The sequence below is a fragment of the Agelaius tricolor genome, unplaced genomic scaffold, assembly GCF_023055355.1.
Source record: "Agelaius tricolor isolate 1412-34295 unplaced genomic scaffold, bAgeTri1.0.p SCAF_8, whole genome shotgun sequence".
Taxonomy (NCBI): Eukaryota; Metazoa; Chordata; class Aves; order Passeriformes; family Icteridae; genus Agelaius; species Agelaius tricolor.
In genome coordinates, this window is record NW_027269268.1 from 6,542,235 (window position 1) to 6,566,951 (window position 24,717).

The following is a 24,717-nucleotide window of genomic DNA, read 5'->3' on the forward strand; positions in this document are numbered from 1 at the left end:
GTGAATTTAAAATTTCTGAAGTCAAATGTTTTCTAAAAAGATCTGTTTTGAAGCAATTTGGCAAAGCTGACATAACCATGCTAACTTCAGTGAACCTGCATTGGCTGCATCAGTTGAGAATTGGACCCAGACTAGCCAAAGCATTTATTTTTAAATTCTAGCTTCTGCTGCTTTTTCTTAAAAGTCTCTGTAGTTCTCTAACTTTCTAAAGTAGCTCACAAGTCTTGTGCTACTGCTAATAAAACAGAAAATCCATTTCCATTTTTCAGTGTAATCTTTTTTTCATGTGAATCTATTTCTCATCAAAAGAAGCGAGTGACTGGCGTGAAAGCTGGAGCTCTCTACTCAGCTGTAAAGACGAGTCTTGGTCTTTCAAGTTGTCACACGTTGTCTGGGAGAGCATGGCCATAAGTTCAAAAACTAGGAGGGAGAAACTAAACACCCTGTGTTGCTGTGGCCAGCAAAAGTATTGTTCCCAATGCATGGTGAAGAGAATTATGTCTGATTTCTGATTCTACATTCTCAATCTGTTGGTAAAATCAGCAACAAAAGCTGAGACAAAGAGGATCCTCCCAAGTGCCCATGGGAGAGGTATGTCCTATAGCACACCAGTGTCAGCATGGTCACTGCAAGGACCCTGCATAAACCAGGACCTTCATTTCCAGCAGCTGGTTATTTTTAAAAGATAAGTAGGAGCACTTTTCTTCAGTCTTAGAGGGGAGCAATATTCTCCCCAGACAAGCTCAGTCACAAGAAAATCCCTTACTTCCATAAGGGATTCCATACCTTCTTTTTAAAGAACATGATCTTCCAAACACTTCCCTACATCTCCTCAGGCAGAGAGGATGCACTCATGCCTGGGGTGCCTTAGAATATGTAAAGCTAAAGTCAGGTAAGGAGAAAAAAAATCTCCACGGCATTCCTTTTTATTCTTGTAGCAGATGCATTGCTGGGATTTCTCTTCTTGGCTGGCTTCTGGTTCTATACCCAGATGATACCTTTGGCTAAGCTCATGGAAGACAGTTTCCCAGGCAAAAAAACCCTACATTATAGAGACCTTAGATGATAAACAGTTTGCAAGCCACCAGGCAGAGAGATGGAGATGGAGATGACTGGAGATGCTGAGTCTCAGCCATGAAAAAGTGTTCTTAAAAGTGTAATTCATGAAGGGCAGGTAAACTTCTAGAGACCAGAAAACAGCAGAGCCAAACCAAAACATAAAGAATGAGAGCTGCAGAACAAGAAACTCTCAACAAAATTACACAGGATGCTCATGTCAAAATGCAGAGGTAAAGCAGAAAGAACTAAAATCAGAGATATTTTAAGTCAGAGCAGTCTGATACTGTATTTGAGCCTCGGTATGATGACGGCATGCAGTTAAGCAAGAGGACGTGTTTAAGTAATCTGTGTTTCCCAGCTTTCCTCCCCTGAGACACCTTTAAGGAACCTGAATTTCAGAGAAAGGAGTGCTAACCACTCTGTGACAGCCAGGTCCTTTGAAGACACATCAAGCTGCCTATTCAGAAATAAATATTACACACTGCCAATGAGCAGCTCTTGTGCTCAGTGTTTTGCTCAGTGGGTAGAAGATGGTGTTCAGAAAAGGCAGGCACATGAACTGTCCTCCTATGCTGTCTTGTAGGTTTTAATTGTGTTTTTATACAAAATATTTAACAGACAAAATGCACTATGTCTGAGTAAAGGAAAAAGGATGAGGTTTTATATGTAGTCATACACAAAAGTTGCACAGTAAATGCAAACAGTAAATTCTCCAGCAGAGTATTTAAATTTACAGTACAAAGACTGTAGTGAATTGGGGGAAGACAGCAAGAATTTTTCAGTGTCGTGACTTTGTTATGAATTGGCATCAGAATTTTCACTGTGCCTGAAATCTGTGTTTTCACACCTACTGTACTTTATTTATTTACTGAGCACCCAATATACCTGGCTTTGCTTTTTTTTAAAGTGAAGTAGCCATGATAATTCTGCACACAATTTAGGAACAAATATGCTGTTTCTGTTATGATCAATATGTTGTCAGAAACATCAGCCATTTATTGCTTCCTTGAGAGTAGATTTCATTCATAACTCTAAAGATGTGTGTTAAAACTTTGATACAATATCATTGAGATAGACACATTTCTGTAAAAGTCTATAGGAATGCCTCTAAAATACTGGTAGGTGTTCTTTGAGACAATAAACTGCCTCTTCTGTGAGCAAGGTAAGGATTTCCTTTCATATGGATTTCTGAGTAGATTTCAGGCTCAGTCTTTAGTGATAGGAAAAGGTAGAATTAATAGAAGTGTTTTTATACTGCTTGTGTGTTCTCACCAGCTCCTCAGGGTAACCAAGAGCAAGTTTGGCTTCTACCACAAGAGTAAGAAGACATCCTTTGCTCAGAAGTTTGCTCAGCAGGTTCCCCCAGGACTTGTCCTGCCTTTAGGAGACAGCAAGTAGGTTGCAGTCGTGATCATTCTGTATCTGGATGGGGACTGAAAGAAAAGAAACCCTTCTCTAGGCCATTTGGGAATTCTGCTTTGACTGTGGAAACTTTGATTAACCAGCTGGGCAGATGCTCACCTGCTTTGTGCTGCTGGAAAACTTTGCCTTTGACTGACAATATTCAAGACCCTAAACGGCAAATACAAAGTTGAGCCAGAGACAAGATGCTGTACTGAAATTTTAGGCTAATAGTTTGGATTTAATGTAGAATTTGTTGACAGTAAAGGTAAAACTATGAGCTAAAACTGGCAGCAATTTTGTTCAGGTTTCTTCATGTTTGAAGTGATCTTCTTGATGATTGTTTTCCAAAGCTGATTTTTCTGTGTCACTGATATTTGTGTAGAATTTTTGTGATCTCTAAGTTCCAGATACACAAAAGACACAGTGTCATATTTTGGCCTTGAGAAAAATCCCTGGTTTCTATCTACAGTCAACAATTTGGCTTGATAGAACTGTTATTTAAAATTGATATTCAACAAATGGTTTGAGCAAAAGATGTCACAGATGAATGTATAACAATGCACAGAACTGAAAAAGGTAAGATCAAGAGAGATTTCCATTGTTGTACAAATGTCTGGAACATGCCCCAACTATGTCAGAGAGGAAGATTATTTTGTATGAGAACTGTTGAATATGAGTAAGTAAACAATGGAAGTTATTAGTCAGGGAAGAATTCATATTCCTGTTAGGTTTTCTCACCCAAACCAGAAAAACCTTCCACTTTCATTTTAGTGCCACAGTCTGAGTAGACTCTTCAAAAGCTTATAAAATAAATTCTGCTTCTCATTCATAAACTTGTGAAGCCTTTATTCAGAGAAATCTACCTGCTCAAATGCTTGCTGTAGTTCATTAAAGACTCCCATTTGTACTCATAGAGACTCATTCATTGCCCTGAATAATATATATGGCACACTGAAAGAGAACCAACTCTTGCTTTTACAAGCTAAATTAAACAACTTTGTCTAATAAAAGAAGCACTGTCTCGCTTCCACTAGGCCATAAGCCCTAAGGGTCTTGTATTTGTGTGTTTATTATTTATTTCTTTTTTGCCAAATTGTCCTTCAAGGATCTGAAAGCTGAGAGAACTGAGCCACTTACATTGTTTCTTTTCTCTGCCTGCTTAGAAAGACAGAGGCTAGCATGGGCACAACTCTACTGAAGCAAATACTCATCCATAAACTTATTCTAAAATGCAATTGGATGATCTTCTGTCTTTTTCTCAGTCCCACCTTCTAACCTTCCTCATCTTGAGAGTCCATCTCTATTATGTGTGGCTTTTCCAAATGCCCATGATTAATAACTGCTGTGATTCATTAGCCTGTGTTGTTGGCAATGTTTCCCCAATGGGAGCATTTGCTATCTAGGGATAGTCCATGATTGCTCTGCCTCCTGGAACAGTAAGATGCTTTCAATCTAATGTGCTAACCATGTTTTAGCATAAAATAACATTAAGGCATCCACATAATGGAACCGTCTGAAGATCCATTTTATTGAGCACTGGAAGAAAATATGTGTGTGTGTGTGTGTGTGTTTGCATGTGCCAGGGAAGTGTAATCAGCAAACCTATTTCACCAGAAACGTCGTTTTTGCGAGGGTTTCACGTAAAGACGCAGCTATTTTGAGGTGTAGTTCTTCAGCTGTGAGCATGAAAAAATACTCCATAGCCAATATCTTACCTGGTGCAATTAACTTACTCAAATTATATGCAGCCTATTTGAAGAAGGAAAAATGGGAAACAGAGGTAGGTTTATTGTACTTATTCCATTTTGTGGGTATTTATTTTAAATGCAATCTACCTTCAAGTCCAGAGCTGTGCTGCTCTTAAAAGATTGCTGCTTCAAGTTGCTCCACATACCTTAACATAGCATGGACCCTTTTTACATTATACGATCAACTTTTTGACAGTGCAGGGCCAGCACAGCTAATGGAATAATAGCCTGCAGGGTCCAGCTAAATGATATACGAATATAATCAACCTTTGTGATGACTATTCAAAAGTAATCCCTTTAGCTTTCAACTGCAACATATATTTCAACCAGGCAAAGCCATATGAAGAAAATCTCTGCAGACTCCACTGATACAATATGGCCTTCATATCCCCACAGTGTGTTTGCTGCTCACAGTGAGTTTTAAATTTAAGGTAATGGCTACTGTATATTCATGTGAGCATAGAACAATACCTTTGATTTGTTGGAGAAATGTTACATTAGCTACCAAGGGCCCTATTCAGTAAACTTTGACACAACCCTTATATATGGTTTACTGCTTATTCTAAATGGAATGTGCCTGATAGAAATGGTTTGCATGCCCAAATTGTACAAATTCATTAATCTTTATATTAATGAAATCTCCAAGTACAACTCCCTTCATTCCACATGAACCAAGTCAGGAAACATTGTTAAACAGGTAGGCCCAACATGCTTCTAGAAGGCATTGCATCAATTTTCATTTATCAAGACAGAAAAATACATCAGAAGGTCATCTACAAGTATGGGATGAGCATATTGTTTGCAGTCATATTATTTTCTGCTCTCTATTCCTACACCATTACATCATTCTTCAGATTATATAACTCAAAGCAGCTGTGTGACCATTAGAAATGCAAGTAAATTTTAAAATACAATAATGGGTTCTATCTCATCAGCTGTGTATCACCAACATGGTAATACATTGAGATAGTCTTGCTTTCTCTCCCTTTTGTAACAAAACATGCAGTATTGGCTAGGGGTGGATCTGAATACGTGGAAGTAATTCTGTTAAAGGAAAGTAGATGTCATGAAAATGCTGTGTTGCTTTATATTACAACTTTTGTATGTACACCATAGTCAGAGCTCAGTCTCATCAGCAGGAGTTGCAAGGAGGGCCTTGTTTGTGTACAGGCACCTGAATCCATGTGAGAACATAACAGCATATAACCATGTCTTGTTTGAGGTGATGTGTTGGAGGATTCTGCTTAAGCAGGTGAGCTGTAGTGGAGGAGTAGGAGAGCCTGTGGGCTTTGCCTCCATTTGTTTGCCATGGCACTTCTTGAGCCCACAGGAAACGGCTGCATCCTCAGCATCCTGCAGCAGGGAATTCCAGTGATGAGCTGGCAGTGCACAAAAAAGCTCTTGCTTTGTATCCAAGCCCACCACCTCCCACTTTCAGTAGACCCTACCTCATTTTTTTTTTATTTGGAAAACACAGTGAAAAATGGTTTCTGGGTCACCTTGTGCTTGCTATGCTCACTGTTACTTTTGTCGTCTTCTCAAAAAAAATTTTTTTTTTTCAAACTAGTTTCAGCTGAAACTATATACCTGAAACAATAGTCCTCTTATGACTTCATCACTTCATGGAGCTTTCAGTGGAATTCTTGTTTAATAAAGTCCAGCAGTCTTTGAATAATGCAAACCTTGCATTTGAATGGATTCCCATCACACAGGCATGCAGTCTCAGGTGTTGTCTGTTTCATTTTCTTTATAATCTTTTGAGAGAATGGTGCCTAAAATTCCTGTCCTCTCTGGAGTTAGTTGTAGATTCAGTCTTTGTGGGTGTGGCCTTCTTTCTTTTGTATGGCATTTCATTAATCATATAATGTAAAGGAGCTGCAGCCCTTCATTGTTTTCTCCCAAAAACACTATGAAATAATGAGATTTTTAGAAGTGTAGCATTCTGTAGATACACACATGGAAGCAGAAGGAACAGAGATGCCAATTCTAGCAGCACTGAAAATCCAACCAGACAATTTTAATTATATTTTATCAACAGCAGTGGTAATCTGTCAGGGACATCCTATTATGATTAATTATATTTACATTCTATTAATACATATTAATGTTATCTCCACATTTTGCACAATAAGATAGAAGGAGAATGCTTGATGGTGTGATCTGTGGTGGTATATATGTATTATCATTATGAATATGAGATGCTTTTATTGTTTCCAAATAGCATAGGCCAAACAAATGCCAAGAAAACATTTATGGCTCAGTATTCCATCAGTTATCCTTGATATGCTTAATATGTGCTGGGAGGGCAGAGCTGTTAATCAGCCAATAATAGCTTGGTGCCCAAGTGTGAAGGCAAAAGGCCGAAAGGTGCACGACAAAAGCAATTTCTGCTGTAGCTCCCCATCTGTCATGTGCACATCCCCGCTGTCTCTTGCACGTGTCAGTGTCCGTAGCTGTCAGAGACACACTTTTCTGTGTGTTTGCCTGGAAATACAGATGTTGCTGTACCCAGCCACACTTTGCACCACCTTTCCACCAAAGTGCATCCACTGGAAAGAGCAGCAACATTGCACTGGTGTGAAGCTGGGGTGGGACAGTGCAGTTCTGACCCCTGTGAGCACTTCTGGGCTGCTTGCCACAGGCTGAGTTTCTAAACCAAACCGAGTCATGCAGGTTTTATTAGATTCTTTTCATTTAAGACTTGGTCTGCTAGGAAAGGAATTCATTTACTTTAGGCCTGGTTTCAGAATGTGTCACCTGGAATAACTACATTGTTAAATACAGAATAAACCACTAACACACACACTGCCCTCATACAATATGAGACTCCATAGGGGAATGCCAATTCTCAGATATTTTTCATAGATTTACCTATCCTGTTCTTACTTACATACAACTATGGATAAAGTCCTAGTTAGCAACTATACTTAATAAAAGCCTGTGAAATGACAAAACAGAAATTTTATTGAGTCATGCGGAGTGCAGTAGTTTTAATCTGTTCCAGACATTGTACCAGCAGAGACACTGCTTCAAACATTATTTTTAACCCCCACCAGAACTGGATTATTTATTTTGGCCATGAGTTAAATTATGATGCCAAACAAACGCCGTTGGTATTGCTGTTACTGAAAGCTAAAGTCCAGTTTTAGGCATCATAGTACAAAGAGGTAGTGACAAATTGAGGAGGATCCAGTTAAGAAAACATGAGTTCCTTTCAAATATTGAAGAGACTGTGTTTGCTTAGCCTCCAAAAGAGAAGATTACAGAAAGGAAAATAGTCTCTCAAGCTATAAGGAGTTATTCTGAAAGAGGGCTCTTCCATTGTTCTTTGTGTCTGCAAAAGGTAGAACAAGAGAAAAATCAGTTTAATTTGCAATAAATATTTATCTTAAGTATTAGGGAAGAAACGGAGCAATAAGGCTGTGAAGCACTGAAACAGAGAGATTAGGGATGTTGGGAAACAGCCTTCATCAGAAGCCTTGGAGAATAGATGTCAGGGATGGACTGGATCTTTCTTCATTTGAGGAGGTGAAGCAGATCAGTGCTTCCCAAAATAAGGAACAGTGCCCCTGGGATGTTGTAGGTGGAATGAGGCAGAGGGAAATGTGTTGCTGGAGAGTCCCTGGGAACAGAGCAGAAAGTGCAGCCAGGAGGCGGAAGTTTGGTGTGGGAACAGAGTGAGACAGCATCACTGGAGCAAATGAACTCTGTGGCTGTCAAGAACTGCAGAGTCAAGCCATGGCCTCCCAGCCACCTGTTCCCTGATCACATCCCATGAGGAAGACCCCACTGAGAGGTCTCTTGCTTCTCTTGCTTCCTGCCCTGCTCAATTCCTCCCCTGAGTGGTGCTCAATTCCTCCCCTGCCTGCCATCTTTCAGTGCTGTCTTGGCCATCGTCTTCTCCCAAATGTATCTCCCTTGTTGGCTCCCCAGCTGCTCCCACCCAGACCTGTCCTGTTGGAGAACTGCTGCACAGGAGTGCAAGAAATGGGACCAGAAACCCCTGCCAGTTCTGTGTTTCTAGAATTATATCTTATGTGACTCACCTCTGTGTTTTTTAGATTTCCTTTTCTTGTGACTTTTTTCCGTAGGTCATGTTTTTCAATTGATCCATTTAGGCCTTTTAGCCATTAAAAGTGTTGTAAGTCTAAAACATTCATGCACTTTTTTTTTTTTTTAACAACAGAACCTGGTAAAGAAACAAGTGCCTCAAAGCCTCTGTGAGCCTCTGTCCAAGACACCAGTTCAAGATCTTTCTGGTACAGTATTTGCTCTTCATCCATAGACTTTATACCAATCTGCTGATTTTTACAAAATGTCATTGCTATCAATACTTAACCTGATTTTGACAGGCAATTACACATAATCTCTGTATTACTATGTCTAAATAATTATATTTTTCCTGCTCATAAATGAATGAATTCATGCTTCCCTCAGTTTTTTTACACATATTCCCAGTTTTAGAATTTAATTGCCTTTGATCGTGTAATTACTTTTAATTTACAGAAATAAGCCTTTGAGACAGAAACAAATCTGATTAATTAGATGCCAACCCCAAATATAAAACATGTAGATATCGATGTATATACATAAACTTCTGACATTTTAGTATTTTTCTATTTGCTGTTTTTTGTTCTAGAGGATGCCTACTTATTGACAGAGAAGCTGATGTATAATGAGTACAAGAAAATCCTTGAAGAGTGGTGCAACAAAGGAGGAATTTCAGCAAAGGTTTTGTCATTAAAATGCTATTATCAAAAAAAGCATCTGTCATTTAAATAAATTGTTTTAAAAGACAAAGAGTAGTAGAATAGAAAGTACTTTGTGCCCCCATTTCTTAATATCTTCCAAAGTGTCAAGATCCTCCTGTTAAGGTATTAAACATGAGTGGGAATCCAAGATGCTCAATGCCTTGTAAGATCAGGCTCCAAATGTGTCTGGAGAGTTTTCTGTAAATCCCAGATTGTGGTCCCTCCCAGAAAAACTTACTCATAGAGCTACCAGTGATTTTAGCATGTGTGTAATGGTTGGGGTTCAGCTGTAGCTGAAACAGAATAGATCCAGCCTGGGTGGCACACTATGGTGCAATTTTGATCCAATCTATATCACAGGTTGGACTCAAAACAAACCCAGGTTTGTTTAAAATCCATCTGGATGCAATCCAGTGCCATGTGCTGTGGGATAACCCTGCCTGGATGACCCAAATATGGTCCCTCCCGGCCTGACCCATTCTGTGACTCTGCGCTTCACACCATCAGGTAAACTAAAATTCTGCTTTGGTTCTTTCTGGTAAATAATCTGAAGCACTGATTTTGGAGTCTGTGTAAAAAATTGTGTCCCATTTTGAGCTGATGAAACTCCTGACAGTTGGGTTTCCCACATGACCCACTGACATCTGTGGTCTTCACAGTCCTCAGGGAACTCAGTCCTCAGAGCCTGCTGCTATTGCTGTTGGCATTAGAAAGAGTTAGAGGACAGAATTTGGAAGTTATCACTTTGCAAAATACAAATAAAACCAGGATTTGGAACCTTTGAATTTTATTTAGAAAATTGGTGATTCATAATTTCACATATTAGAAAAACCCTTCTTTTAAACTAAACAAAGAAAGCTTTATCACTCCCAATAGCCAACCATTCCTTTCTTTCAATGGAGGTTTCCAGACTCAGAGTTTGTAGCGAGGTCCATTAGACCTATAATCAGGTTTTATGATGGTGTTTGAGCAAGCATTAGCTTTTGCCATAGTAATAAGTCACAGTTTTCTTCAGGATTGTAATCCGAGTATTTGGTTGACATGTGACAATAGGGTTTCTCCCTGTTAAAGAATAGTAAAAATGTATCATTAACCAGCTCTTATTAGAGTATTTTTGATGCAAAATGCTATATACATGCAATTTAAATACAAATAGCTCAATAATTTTATTCTTTTGTTTATAGGTCTTTATTGTCTGAACACTGTGCTTATTATAACAATGTTAATTTAGAAGGCTTTTGCAAGGCTGAAAAGTTGTATAGAAATATACCCACGTGCAATTATGCACACACATAGGCAACAAATCTCTTTGCTGAGTGGTAAAATGAGGTAAAAATTTTATGGAAACCAGAAAGAGAAACAGGACTACGAATTAAATATAAACATCTGTGTTGTCTACCCCTTAATTTTCCCCTTTATATTTTAATAGTATTGATATGAAATAAGAAAAACATTCTAAAACCAGCACAGTTTTTCAGGTAATATCTTAAAATCCTATTAATCTACAAGCTCTTCTAATCTTTGTAAGTATAGCATGACTGCTAATTTTAGATATTTGGAATTTCTTTTATCGAAATATTGTCAAAAGAAATTACATTATTAAATTTGGCCTTCACAGTAAAAAAAAATAAGTACATAAAATAACATAAACTATGCCAATATTCTAGAAAAGACAATTATCAATTTATCAAGGGCAAATTTCTAAATTCTTAATGGCTTTTAATCCCATGTACATTTCTGCAGGAACTGAACATTCTGGTTTTGTGTCTCAAAAGTTATTGTGCAGTTATGTTAAATAGCATCCATGATTATCACTATTTTTTGCCAATCTGTGCTTGTTACTACATGATAACTCTGATATGCTTGTGAAAAATGATAATGAATTAATCCCCTAGAGCATTAACTGTCCCATACTTTTAACACTTTTTCATCATGCAGCTTTTAATAAAAATAAGGGGAAATTTGTCATCCTATAGCAATGTAAGTGTGAGTTCCATTCTTGAAAGTCAGGAAGCTTTGGGAGCAGATTGTGTTTATTGTGCTAAATATACCTGTCTCCCATCCCAGGAACAATGTGTCCGATGAGTAACTCTCAGTCTGGCAGAATGCAGGTGCTGTTCATCCCCTTGCAGACCTTTTTAGTGGGAAAACGAAGGCTCTTCCCCCTTCAAATTACTGGGGCCAGGAGGTTAGGCAGGATGTTTTTCTCTACGTCATTGTTAGGACAGGATCCTGGCATAAAGCTCTCAGCTGCTGGGAGCAGTCAGAGCTGCAGGGGTCACAGCAGCATCTCACACACCCCAGCTGACAGCACAGTGCTCACTGCACTTGGCTGAAGTTCCACCCAGTGCTGCTGCAGAAGGAAAGTCACCACTCTGAATTAGCAGAGCTCTCCCAACATCACTTCCCTTTGCTGATCTCTCATCACAGCCCTGCTCATAAGATCTGTGGGGATCAGAGCTCACATTGGTGTATTGGAGCTTCTGCCTTTTGTCTCTTTCCATGACAGGTGCTTTAATTCCTTTAAGGAGCTCCTCTTATGGAGCATAGTTATTCTCCACCCTGACTCTTTCTTTATCCTTGCAATCCTTCCTCCAAGTTTTACCAGAAAGCACCTGATCCCCTGACCCTTAATTTGCAATCAGGAAGGAGGACTCGTGAGAGAATATGGATTGCAGTTTACAGCTTTCTCTGTGCTCTCGGAAATCACAGGCAGAGTTGACTTGAGTTAGGAAAGCAAGCAGATCAATTTAGCCTGTAAAGCCAGTCTATTTCAAACCAGAGACTTGTCATATTAGAGCAGATGAATATCTGAATAGTCCTGAAGTGTAATGTCTCTAAAATCTACATTTTGTGGGCACCTCGGATATGTTAGGTTGGCAATTAAGGTGGCCTTTTTAGTAGGGCTTTAGTAGGTTTCACTGTGGATGTATCCAATGGTATTGATTAACAATTTGTAGCAGAGAGGAAGGTTGTATCTCAGAAAGGATTCTGTTTATAATTATGAAAAGCATGTTTTCTGACCATTAATAGGGTGTATCTTGTTAATTATGATGATGTATAAGGTATTTCACCTGTGATTCCATTTAGAAAATTAATGTTTGAGTCACAGAAAGGTCATTGCCATTCTGGAAGGAATCCATTCATCTCTAAATAGGCCATCGGAATATAGACTAAGAAATACTCTATATATAATTACCTGGAAATAGATGGAATAAATAAGATTGATGATAGATATTAATAAAGCCACATGTTAGTTTCCTGCTAGGAAAAAGTAGATTGTAACTGGAAGAAGCAATAATAGACATGTAAGAATGCCAGAAACAGGTTAAAATCTTGAGTAGTTCTATGAGGTGCAGCTCTTACTCATGAGGTAAGAACTCAGCCCTCAGAAGTGGTGTGCATCAAGGGCTTTATCCTGAGATACAGGCAGGTATTTCTGAAGACAGCTCCTACAAAAAGAGAATGAGGACCTTTTTTTTAAACAAACCTGACAACATGACTTCATAATACTTCTATATTTGCCACACAAATGCTTACAAGTAGATAGAATGTGTTTGCTGTCTTTGAAGATAAACATGTTCATGGGTATTTCCATGTGTGAGCCCTCTTTTGACACAGGCCTGGAGTCTCCAGGAGCTGGGGAGGATCCTGGGGGGACGAGTCTCAAGTGGTCCCTGCAGCTGCTCATTCTCCAGCTCAGTTCTGCTACTTGGTCTCCTGCAGCATGGGAGGTGTGGGACAGAAAACCAGCATCCAGCAGATTTTCATGGGTGAGCCAGAGACTGGGAACTGGAGCATCCTGAGAGGAGTGTCTGGGAGTGGCAGTAGCTCCTGACTCCTGCTCGGCTCCAAGCCCAGCTAGGATTGAGATCTCCTACACCTGACAGACAGATAGAGGTAGCCCTTGTTTGTGGGAGGCAGCTTTTGTAACTGACACATCCAGCCCCTCATTTGGGACATACTTATCCACACACAGAGGTAAATCAGCTTGGAAAGCTTGCTGCCTCCTGCACTGAGCTGTTCTATCCCTGGCAACATTGCTCCTGGTCTTCCTGGACTGTCAGAAAACATTGTCCCATCTGACCACAAGTTCACAGTTTACAATTGCAGTGACTTAAACCTGGATTTAGCTATAGAAATGCCTTTAAAAACATCTTCAAAGAGCCCTCCCTGAAGCCCAGTGGTCACTGTTATTTTGCTGTTTGCTTTCAGAAGAGCTGTCTGCCTCCCGGCTCCTCAGTGTCACTTGGCTGAGGAAATTACACACTCTCTTTCCACACAAGTACCAGGAGAAAATGTTTCCTTGGCACTGATGGCTGCTCACAGGACAGATTAAACCAAAATTTATTTATGATAAGGGAAGTTCAGGATTACCTGCTTTCCACCTCCTGGTTGCTTCTCTCTCACAGCAAACCCTTTAACATGTGGAATTGCAATGAGCTTTCACATCTGCTGAGCCTTGATACTCTCAGAGGAGCTCTGTGGTATTAGAATATTTTGATGAATTAGGGCTTTGCTTTTACTTTGCTTCTACAAACCTCTGTTCTTGGAGGGCAGCATCACCAACACACTCAGGTTCTGCGCTGCTTTTGGCAGAAACATGAACACCTGCTCAAGACTGCACTTCCACACACACACACACCAAACCATGTTTAATCAGTGTCCCTGGGTGGGGTCACTCATACAAATCATGTTCTAAGGTTTTTATCTCCTTCTTCCTGACTAGAAAATTCAGGATTGTAGGACCTGCCTAGAAAATAACTTTCTGGAACTATCTCTGCCACAAAACTTCATAGTCTATACAAAGTAAGTAAAAAAACAAGCTGTAAAGGTGAGGAAAGTAAAATTAAAAAAACTAAACTAATATATTTGCAAGAAGTATGTTTGTCTCAGTCACCCTTCTGTTTCTCCCAGATCCCATGTCCCACTGTAGGGAGCTGGAGTATTTCCATCACTGAGACAATGCACTTTCCCTTGAAAGCTGCTGGGTTTAATCTCACCATCAGATGCTGTGATTCATTTCTATGGTCCCTGTTGTACATTTCTTAATATCAGACAAGAGTGAAATATCTTCAGGACTGTGAGACTGAAGTTAACTATTTTTTCAAAGGAAAAAGGTGCTGGAAATATATAGTGGTCTTCATCAGCTAAAAGACTGTGTGGAACGAAACCCAGGCTCATGAGCCTGTCGTGGTGTTGACTACATGAGCCAAGAAAAGGCTTTTGCACCTCTAAAATTGAGTGAGCTTGGTTCAGTCTAATCTCAGACATAAGTCAGAGCTGTGTTCAAGGAAGACAAGAGGAAGCTCTTCTACTTTTTCCTCTGATTTCTGAGCCTTTGAGGACCATTCCAGGTGTATGCCAAAGCTCCTTCCTGTGACAGCTCTCCTGTAACAGGACAGGTCAGCTCTTGACTTCTGAAGCAAAGGCTTCAATGTCTTCATAGGCATTGCAAGCTGAAGTAAAAGCCTGCATGTGGCAGCTCTGAATTATGGGTCACCATACCTTTCCTGATCTCTCTACTGGGACCTTTTGAATTTCTACCTGGAAATCATCTTCAGCACCATTGAAGTGCAGGTGTTGGTAACAGCACTATGAGCTGAAAAGGTTTATTTCATAGTTTGATGTGGTCCTGCCATCTTTAGCTGGTTTTTTGCCTCCCTGCATGATGATCACTCATCTGGGGTAAGTATTTCCATGTTTTGTCTGGTTTGCCATGGCTAGTCCTTGGTTAGGAGCTTGATCCTATTTTCTCACCATTTTCCACATACAGCATTGCATCATTAAAAAGAAATAAATCTTTTTTTCAGGTAGGTGGATATTCATAGCAGAACTAAGTCACAATCTCACCTCCCAGCTAAAAGGCTTTCAGTTGACACACAAATACAAATTACAGTAAATTATCTGATCTTTTTGAGCCTGCTGTATCCTTTCCCCATTTGCTCTTTCTTCCACACTTTTCCTTAGACCCATTTTTCCCTTCTTCACCTTCACTCAAAGTCTCCCCTCTGTCCCCACAGTTCCAATGCTTCACAGCCTTCATTTTTATTCTTGCTGCTGAATGAAGATGTGATACAGATGAGAAGTAAAAATGAGGAGCTCTTTCAAATTAAGTTTTGCTGCAAACATTTTACCTGTAAAAAGTCCATTACAGCCTCAAGAGAAACAAAGGTACTTAAGCCTGGAATGCCACTGATCTCTGGACACCAGCCTGCTGCTGAATGCCTTCCAAACTCTGCCATTCCACGACTTGGTTGGACCTCCCACAAGTTCTCCTTCAGGCCTGGCTGTGGACTCTGCAGTCCTGTGTATCAGACCAACCCCAAGTGGCAGTGCTTTTACCCAGGATCATCCACAACTGCTTCCCCATTAATTCCCTCTGTCTGGAAGCACCCTGATGTCTCCTTAATAGGGCTTAGCATTATTTATAGCAATTTACAGGTGTGCTGCTAAAGGATGGAACTGTAAATCACCTCAGATGTTGTTCTATGATGAAGTGCCTCTACATTATTTAACAAATTGTCCCAACATGACTGAACGACACACAATGAGAAAACTTGCCACAGAAATGTAATATTGAAATGAACACATAAATACTGCGTATTAAGATTTGTAATTGCAATTTTTATTCTTCTGGCAGTTTTTTACTCCAGGAGGATTTTCAGCTTCAGAAAAGCGGGGTACTTCTAACCAGGGGGTGTCAGCAGGGCAATACAATGACTTATGTATGTGACACTGTCGTGCAGCTGGCTTTGCAGAGGTGTTTGGCAGAAAAAATACCAGGTTGCACGTGTGCATCTTAGTTACAGCTCACTGCCTAAGGTGTAAGGTAGCAAGCAATGTTGTTTTACAGTATCTGAGTGATTCTGCCTCGGTAGAAAGAAGACTGAGGAATGATGAAATGCCAGCCAAAAGTGCCTACAGGTACCTCAAAATAAAGAACTACACGTGTTCTGAGATGTTGGTTTATCGTATTTGCCCGTAATCTGAGCACAGCGCTTTCCCAGATCAAGGCAAGGCAGGCAATTTTGAAGTGAGAGGAAAGGTGGAACAACATCTTCTTCCTAGAAAGCCTGGACTGAAAATGAACTACATTCAGTGTTATATTTCTCCTGTGATTGCAGGTGGTTTTTCTTCTTTGGATATAAGGTACCATTATGTGAGAAAAGCTTCTGATTTTTCTCTATTCAGTCAGGGGTAGTTTAAAGATTGTCATGCCTAAAAATATGCACATGGATGAGATCTCACTGAGATCTGACACAAAACCCAAGGAAGCAGCCCAGCCACCTGGTGATTTCCTCTGGGCAAGAAGGAAAGAAGACGACTTGGCTCACAAACACCCATAGGGCAAAGAAGGGAAGTGATCTGGAGGGGTGAAGGGAGAGTTGGTGTCAGCACTGCCCAGGGATTCAGTTTGGAGGTGTATGAGTCAAAGAGTCTTTTCCAAGTTGAGAAATTAACAGCCCCAGCAATTCCTCTGTTGCTTTTCAAGGAGTAATTTTTTTTTTTTTTAATTTAACCTTTTTAGGTTTTCTCAGTTAAATTTTTAACATCTCAGGGCTCTCTTAATGTGAAGCCCAAGACCTTCTGAAACTGTTGTTGAGAATGTTTAAAATGTTTCTACAGAAACAAGTTGTCCTGCTTCCATGTGGGTAACAGGGCTGTTTGTGCTCACATGTGTCCAAGGACAGGAGGACCCACGTAATAAATGCCAGCCTCAGCCATGAGAGCTGAATTCAGGCTGCTGCTGCACTGGGAGGATGAGGATTGTTGGAACAAAAGCTGTCTGGGAGGCAGGAAAGGGTGAAGGAGGTGCCCAAAGTGCTGAAATATCCACACGAGCAGCATCTCTTCCTCAGGTGGCTCAGTCATGGATGGGACCTGGCTTCCTGGTTCCCCCTTCCCTTCCTGGGGGAACCATACTCCACATGACTGTCCTTGTCTGTTTGTGCCCCTCTTTTTACCTCCCCAGCCTCAAACCAGTTTTTAAAGTGTTTTAAGCCCCTTCAGGCCAATGGAACAGACGGGGAAGTGGTTTAGCTGTGGATGTATCCCCACAGGTTTTGTGCAGCGGAGTGGACATCAGAGATGACAGATCCCATGTGTGTCCCACACAAGGGAAAAGGCAGAAAATCACATGTATTGAAATCCCCAGGCAAGAGGATTTATTAATGCTCCATCCTCTGATGTCAGCCAGAGTTTGTGCATTATTTGACACCAGAGAACCCAACAATAAAGGCCCAAATTCAGGGAAGTCAGCTTTCACCTCCCCTCCGGAGTACACCTGAGGCTGAGCTTTAAAAAAACTGCTGTGCTCTTAGGGAAATGGGTATTTCATGGAGTATCTCATACTGCTAATGTCCTGGGAGTGCGAGATTGAAGGGAAGTACTTGTTCAGTGTTTTGGAAGTGTCAGATGGGGCAGGGTTGGTCCTAAGAGCTCTCTTAGGACTTCGGAAATCTCTTTCTATTTCCTCACCCATCCTGAACTTCTCTGTATTCCTCTGCTGTAAGGTTGGATAGCAGCACATCCCTACTCCCTGGGAATGTTGTGAGGATCAGTATGCTACTATCAGGGAGGGGTAAAAGCACTGAGTTGCTATAACGACCCTGAAAGAATTATAAAACTCTAGAAAAATGCATCCTTATAAAACTAAAACACAATCCATTGGAATGCAGCATTAAATACACTGTCACTCACCCCCAGCCTGGTTTTTCCTTTTCCTGCATGAGCTCTTCCACACTTTGCCACTGCTCCTACCATTGGAGCCTGTGACATGTATAAAACAGGACTCTTGGAGCACATGCTGGAATTTGGACTGTGTGTTTTCCTTCAGAGAGCATCTCTGCCTCAGCACTAGAAACCTTGTCAGTGCTGTGTTTTGCAGAAATAAATAAATAAAGGAGCGAACGAAAATGTCATATACATAAATATGCCACAATAAGTTTAGTCTCTGGATCAAAGTGCTGAAAACGACACAGCTTTGAAACAGAAAGGTAGGAATCAAAATTACACATCCCCGTGCATCAGCCCGGGTGCCAGCTGTTTTACTGAGCCGTGCGTGCTGTGGCTGATTAAATGAAAACATTTTAACAGCTGTCTGAAAGAAGGAAAACCTTCTCCCCACCTTCCCAGGCTGCCTCCTGCTCCATCCCCATGAGCTGCCTGGGAGAGCAGCCCTGTGGCCCCATCCCATGCCTGACCTGTCCCTGTTCACCTGCACATGTGTGGGGCCACTGGGATGCAGGGCTGCTCTGGGATCATCCAAAGGACAGGCAGTAGGGTCCTTGGAGAGGTCAGGACCTCACTGAGTCCTGGTGCCATTGCCTGGCAAATCTGCATAGGGGCAAGAGCCCAGCAGCTGTCTGGCTCTAATCCAGACTATTCCACGAGTTGGAAGTGCTAATGCCTGGGGCAGGGAGACAAAGCAGCTCAGCTTGGTGGGGGAAGCAGCTCTGGTCTTCATATCCAGGCCAAACACAGCCTGACCTCCCCAGCAGGGAAGAAAAAGGCTTTACAGAAGAGAGAAAGCTTTAGGTGAGTGGTGGGTGGTCTCTGGTGGCTGCATCCCTGCCACTCTGCAGAACCAGCTGGGAGCTGTGCTCCAGCCTGGGGCCAAGCAGCTCTGTGTGACAGCTGGCTCCCTTCCTCTATTCCCCTGCCTCCCCAAAACAGTGTGGGCACACTGAGCAGCCTGCTTGGGGCAGACCCTGTGCCCAGCCCGTGCCAGGCACTGCTTGGGGAGGTGCTCATCGGCTCCAGCCAGCACAGAGCTGTCTGTGGTGCCCTGCCCTGCTTCATTCCCTGGGGCAGGCACAGCCAGGAGGTGCTGAGCTGTGCTGCCATCCCAGCCTCCAGAAGGGCTGAACTGGGAGGCCTCCAAGGTTCCCATGCCCTCGGCTTCACCGGGAGGGCGGTGACACTTTTTGTAGTGGAAATTTGGGAGGGTTAGTGTCAAACACCAAATTCACAGTCATTCTTACAGATGCTGCATTTTAAGACTCTATTCTTAAAGAATCTGTATTTCTAAAAGGAAGAGCAATCAGGAAAGAAGTTTTGCAACTCAGGATGTAAAAACTATTACAAAAGGTGACACCTTTTGCTTTTTTTTACCTAACATCTGCTGTGTCTGTATGTTTGTGTGTACCTGTGGGGTGGAGGCTTTTATTATGCCAAGGTTTGCACAAGCCCTGCTCATCACACCCTTCTTTGGCCCAGGGACCTCGCTGCTGCTGCTGCCCAGCAGACATTGCCACACGTGTCACTGCCAGAAGCCCTCCCACAAGGGTGTCCAGGGTGAGAACAGGACATGGTTCATTTGCTGCTGCACATCCACGAGTTCTGCCCACAAATTATGGCAAGATACTGAACTGCTTTTTACTTTTGTAAAAGTGGCAGCCACTGCTGCTATAAAATGTTGGCGTGGTCATACCATGAGACTCTTCCATGGGTTTCCCTCCCCATCTGGTGTGGGCAAGTCTGTGTTTGACATCCTGGTTTGGAATGGCTTTGTTCAATGCAGACAAAGCTATCTCCCTGTAATTGTCCTCCCTAAAAAAATGTGGATTCTCAAAGTTTATCCTGCCTACCTCCGTGGTATTCTCTCCAAAATAATGTGGTGGCACCGGCAACAGAAAAGTTATGAGGGAGTGAAAAGATGGCTAAGGAAGGGCTTCCTGTCACACTGTAAGCCTTCCTCAAATCCAGCAGGCCACCCCCGCGTGCCCACACACACCCTGAGGGGACTCTCTCCCCAAGTGCCACACGCAGAGAGACACAGCAAAGAGGCCAGCCAGCTCAGGGCCCTGTGCCACTGTGCTGCAGCTCCTGTGTGCTCCTGGTGACAATCACTAAGGACACATCTGCAAGGACCACTCATCATGTCACCCTCGGGCCACCTGGTGGCTCTTTGTGCCTCATCTCTTGCCCACCCACGGTGGTGTTTTCCCTCACTGCCTTGAGGGTATTTTTCTCTTCCTCTGCCCAGAGAGCTTTGGGGACCAATATAGAAGTGGTGGCTCTAGGACAGGTCATCTCCGGCTCTAGGACAAGTCATCTCCAGGCTCTAGGACTAGGACACCCCATGCTGGAGCATGCAAAGTGCAGGAGATGTGCCCAGCTGGTCAGGAGCAGCCGTCTGACATGTGAGGGCCAGGGCTGGATGCTCTCCACCCTGCTCTGATGTGGAGCACCCCTGGACTCACTGGCCCAAAGCTGAGCAGGGCTGATCACACATGTGGCTGTTTACACATCACACTTTAGGAGAAATACCTGGGGCGTCCGTGTGTCCCTGGGACCGCGGGGTGAAGGAGACCCCCCTTTGACAGAAGCCTGTGTGAAAGGCCACTCGGAGCCCTGCCGGGGGCTGCAGCGGGGTTTGAAAGGCTGCAGCCGTCCCCCCACCGCAGCCCCTCTGCCCTGCACGCTCTGGGGGCTCCGGGGGCCAGGGGGGCTCTCTGATGGGCGGGGAGTCCCTCCCGAATCGCCGGTGCCCTCCGGCCGCGGGGACAGCGCGGCCCCCGCACGGAGCCTCGGGGCGGGCACCGCGGGGCTCCTTCCCTCATGCCCGGGGGCAGCGGCCGCGTCGCACGCCTGTCACCGCCGCCTCCTCCCCGTTATTTACATCCGTCTTTAGCACTCTAATTACCCGCTTTATTGCTTTTGCCCGGGGGAAGCCCGGGGATGGCGGCGCAGGGGAGGACCCTCCTCTCCAGCCCCCGCACTGCCCGGGGGAGGGGGACACGGAGCTCAGCCGGGCTTGCCTCCACAAGCACCTGGCTCCGGCAGGATTTGGGGCGGCGAGGGGCCGAGCCGGGCCCCCCGGGGGAGCCGGAGGGCGCTGCCCTACAGCTCGCCCTCGAGGGGCGGCCTCAGCGTGTTGCACAAACGCGACCTCCTCTAGCGGAGGGGGAAAAAAATAAAAAAAAGGCGACAGGATAGATGGATTTTCAGATAAGCAGCGGAGGTAATTTATTGGCCTTTATGCTCTTCCGATGGAGTGGGGGAGAGGCGGCGGAGTCACGTCTGCACATCATTAACCGGCTTTACTCCGCCTCGGCCCACAGAGGCTCCCCCGACCCCGCCGCGGAGCAGGCCCGGCCCGGGCCCGGCGCCGCCGTGAGGGGCGACCATGAGGGGCCACCGTGCCCGGGGTGACCGTGAGGGGCCACCGAGCCCGGGGTGACCGTGAGGGGCCACCGAGCCCGGGGTGCTCGGCCCACAGAGGCTCCCCCGGCCCCGCCACAGAGCGGGCCCGGGCCAGGCGCGACGCCACCGTGAGGGGCGACCGCGAGGGGCCGCCGTGCCCGGGGTGACCGTGAGGGGCCACCGCGCCCGGGGTGCTGCTCGCCCGGCCCCGGGGGCAGCCCCAGCCTCTCCCCGCTCATCCAGGTTGTCCGCGGCGCACTCGCTCCTCCAAACTCATCTAAATTACATCAATAACAGAGCGCACTCTTTAATGAGCTCTCAACTTTAAAGACTTGAAGGATATTAACAAGCCGCTTGACAAATGGTGCTTAGAAGCACATTAAAGACGCTGCTAATGGAGCGCATAATGACGGCTAATTTTCGATCAGATATAAATTAGAGCCCCAACAGTTATTTGCCTTAAGGACTTTATGTAAATGATCCTGTTCTGTATAAACGGGGAGGCGAGCCCAGCCCAGCCCCGCCGCGCCGCCGAGCCGTGCCGTGCCGAGCCGTGCCGCAGCCCGACGGGGCGCGCAGCCCCGGCCCCACCGCCGCGCAAACTCCGCGGGGCTTCGCGCACAGCTCCGCCTGCCCCAGGGCCGCCCGGGGCGGGGGGAGGAGGAGGAGGCCGAAGCTCGTCCCACTGGGGCTGGTGGCGGGTTCAGAGCGCGGCTGTGCCGCTGCGCGAGTCAGCGCCCAGCGCCCGCGGGGGTCCGGAGCAGCCCGGCCGGGCAGCGCTGCGCCCCGCGGAGAGAGGGCAGGGGCGGGGGCCCATCCGCAGAGCCGCGTCCCGCACACACACACGCTCCGGGGGGGTCCCGCACACACACACGCTCCCGGGGTGTCCCAGCTGCCGCCCAGAGCGCTGCCACCGCCTCTGCTTTCTCTTCGTTGTTTTCGTTCGAGGGTCGTGGCCACTTTGGGGACAAGGTTTTGTTTGGTTTCTTTTCTGTTTCTTGCTCTTAATTTTTTTTTCTTGTTTTTGTCAACAAGTGCCAGCTGAGGGCCCGGCCCTGGGCCAGGGAAGGCGTGACCGGCCCCGCGCAGCGGCCGCGGCTCCTGCCCGCCCACCCCGGCCCTGCCCGGCCCCCGGGATGCTCCCGCACGGAGGAGCCGTGTCAGCAGGTCAGGAATTTCCCCCGCCCTGGGAAGGGGGTCCCGGCTGTCTGGGCGATTTTCCTGGGGGATTTTTTTGCCAGGTGGGCTGTGATTCTTTTTCTATCTCCCACCCGCCGCCCCGCTGGCTTGCGGGGTGTCCTCGTCTTTCCTCCAAGCCCCTCCTTTACCTTTGCGGGGCGCGCTGAGCCGCAGCCACGGGGCAGGTTCCCCTCCTCCGGGAGGGCTCGGGGGTCTCACCTGCCAAAATAACAACAAACCATAAAGGAGGGAGAGAGGGAGGAGAACGCTGACCCCCCATCCTCCTCACCCCGGTCACCGCGCCAGGATGACAAACCGGCCGGGCTGTCCCAGGAGCGGGCACTGCTGGGGTTTCCCCCGGGAGAGCATTTGGGGAGGGAAAAGGAGGTCTCGCCCCGATCCTCAGCGGGGCAGCGAGCGGCGGGCCGGGGCGGGAAGGGGCGCGGGAGTTGCGTGGGCGCGGAGGGCCCCGCTGGAGGCCGTACTCACCCGGGCGGCCCCAGGGCTGCGCCTCCTGCTCCGCGCTCGCCGCCCCGATCCATCGATTTGTTCCTGGAAAAACGCGGCGCATTCTTATAGCAGCTACGAGCAATTAATATTGCATTAACCCTATTAAAAAAAAAAAAAAGAAAGGAAAAGAAAGGGGAAAACCCGCACCCCGGCAAAGCCATTTATTATTAAAGCGAGGGTAATTGGAGACCCGAGACGGGGATGTGTGCGTGTCGTGGGGCAAGGCAGGCGAACGCAGGCGTGACCGTGTGGCGGGAAGGAAGGGGAGACGAGGGTGGCTAATATTTAATTTCAGGTCTGTGGTTTTCTAATTCGAGATTAAAAGCAGTCACGTCTTTGAAGCCAGACACTTGGTGTAAATGTACAGTTAAAATATTCTATTCCACAGTCCCCAGACAGAGCTCTGCTACTCCCAGGCTTCATTAAATTTTAATTATCATCCCAGACTGGAGCAAGGAAAGAGGGGGAAGATTGTCCACCTAATTGCAATTGATAAAGGCAAAGAAGCCGAGATATTTTTCCTCGCCGTGCACGCACAGCAGTTGTTGTTGTTGTTGTTGTTGTTGTTGTTGCTTTAATGCGGGCAAAGCCCGGCGAGAGCAGCGCGAGCATCTCCGCCTATGGATCTGCTGTTTACAAAAGATGCACGTGAAGGAAAGCCGGGAAGTGATGCCGTAGATGGGTGTTGGGGGAGAGGGGGGGCTCCTGGAGGATCTGGCGAAAGATCAACGGAAGAGACGAGGACCCTCATTAGAGCTCGTCAGCTTATTGTCTCCCAAAACAAAGCACGCTGGTGCCTCAGCCCTGCTCGGCCCGGGCAGCGGAGGGGCTGCCCTGGCACCCGGCCCGGTTCTCCCGGATCCCGGGCACCTCTGCACCCCCACACACCCTTCAGCCCCCCGGCTCTTCCCTGCCTTTTCGTTTGTTAATCATCTGCGAGTGCGGCACCGGCAGGTACCGGGAGAAGTCGGCTAATTGCCCCGGGTTTTTAATTTGGCAAACTAGAGAACGATCTATCTCCAGGCAGTAAAAGGTAAAAAATAAAACCCACCGCGTTTGCTTTCTAAGCAGCTTCCTATTATCACATCGCCACTTAATTTTATTTCCATTCTCTCCAAGTTAAATAGAAAGCCGAGCTCACAGGGGAGCTGCCATGTGCCTACAGACTGGGGATGTCAAGCAGAGAGACTCACAGTGCAAAGTTAATTTCAATTCCCGAGGAGGATTTCACATTCTCGCTCGCTCTGACCCACAGTAATTAGCTGAGATAACTAATGATTACTTACTTATTCCTTGTAATTATCTGGATTTAATAATTCGCTGTGTAATTTATTAATTCGCCCGTAATAGCCTTTAAGTGAATGGCTCATTTAAGAGGGCGCAGCGGCAGTGCAGGGGCTCTTCTCGCCGCTCGCCGCCTTCTCCTGCTCTCGGTCTGGGGGGGCTCTGCTGCTTTGGGGGCTCCGGGGCCCTCCCCAGCCGGGCTGCCCTGACCCTGCTGCCCTGGCGGCCGCTCCCTGCTCCTGCTGCCCTCCCTCCCCTCTCGGAAGGAGCCCCGGGCCCGCAGGGCAGGGGGACACTTCCCGCGGGGGGGGTCGGGGACAGCGCCACCCCCTCCCAAAAAGTTGGGAGCCTCGGCGGTGGATGGAGGAGCAGGGAAACACCCTGCGGGCCCGCGGGGCTGAGCCGAGACCCTGCGGGGGCCGCGACGGCAGCGACAGCGACAGCGACAAGGGCTGGCAGGGCGGCGGGAGAGCGCGGACAGCGGCCGGGACACGGAGCCTGGGCCCGCCGGACCCCGGGCCCTGCCTCCGCGCCCGCGGAGCCGCCGGCACCCTCGGCGTGCCCGGGCGGCTTTGAAGCTGCAGCTGGAGCTGGTGGCTGGGCGGAAATATGAATATTTAATCGCGGCTCGT

At 45.7% G+C, this 24,717-nt stretch overlaps 1 protein-coding gene across 1 annotated transcript in view; it reads left to right on the top strand.

The window, feature by feature from the left end:
- The window catches only part of TTC29 (tetratricopeptide repeat domain 29), a 113,305-nt gene extending 104,044 nt beyond the window's left edge, over positions 1-9,261 (top strand). The window contains exons 11-12 of the mRNA XM_071432691.1: positions 8,398-8,470; positions 8,851-9,261. Coding sequence (XP_071288792.1) covers positions 8,398-8,435 — 38 coding nt within the window. The 3' untranslated portion in view covers positions 8,436-8,470; positions 8,851-9,261. The remainder of the gene's footprint in view (positions 1-8,397; positions 8,471-8,850) is intronic.
- The last annotated feature ends 15,456 nt before the right edge of the window (positions 9,262-24,717 follow it).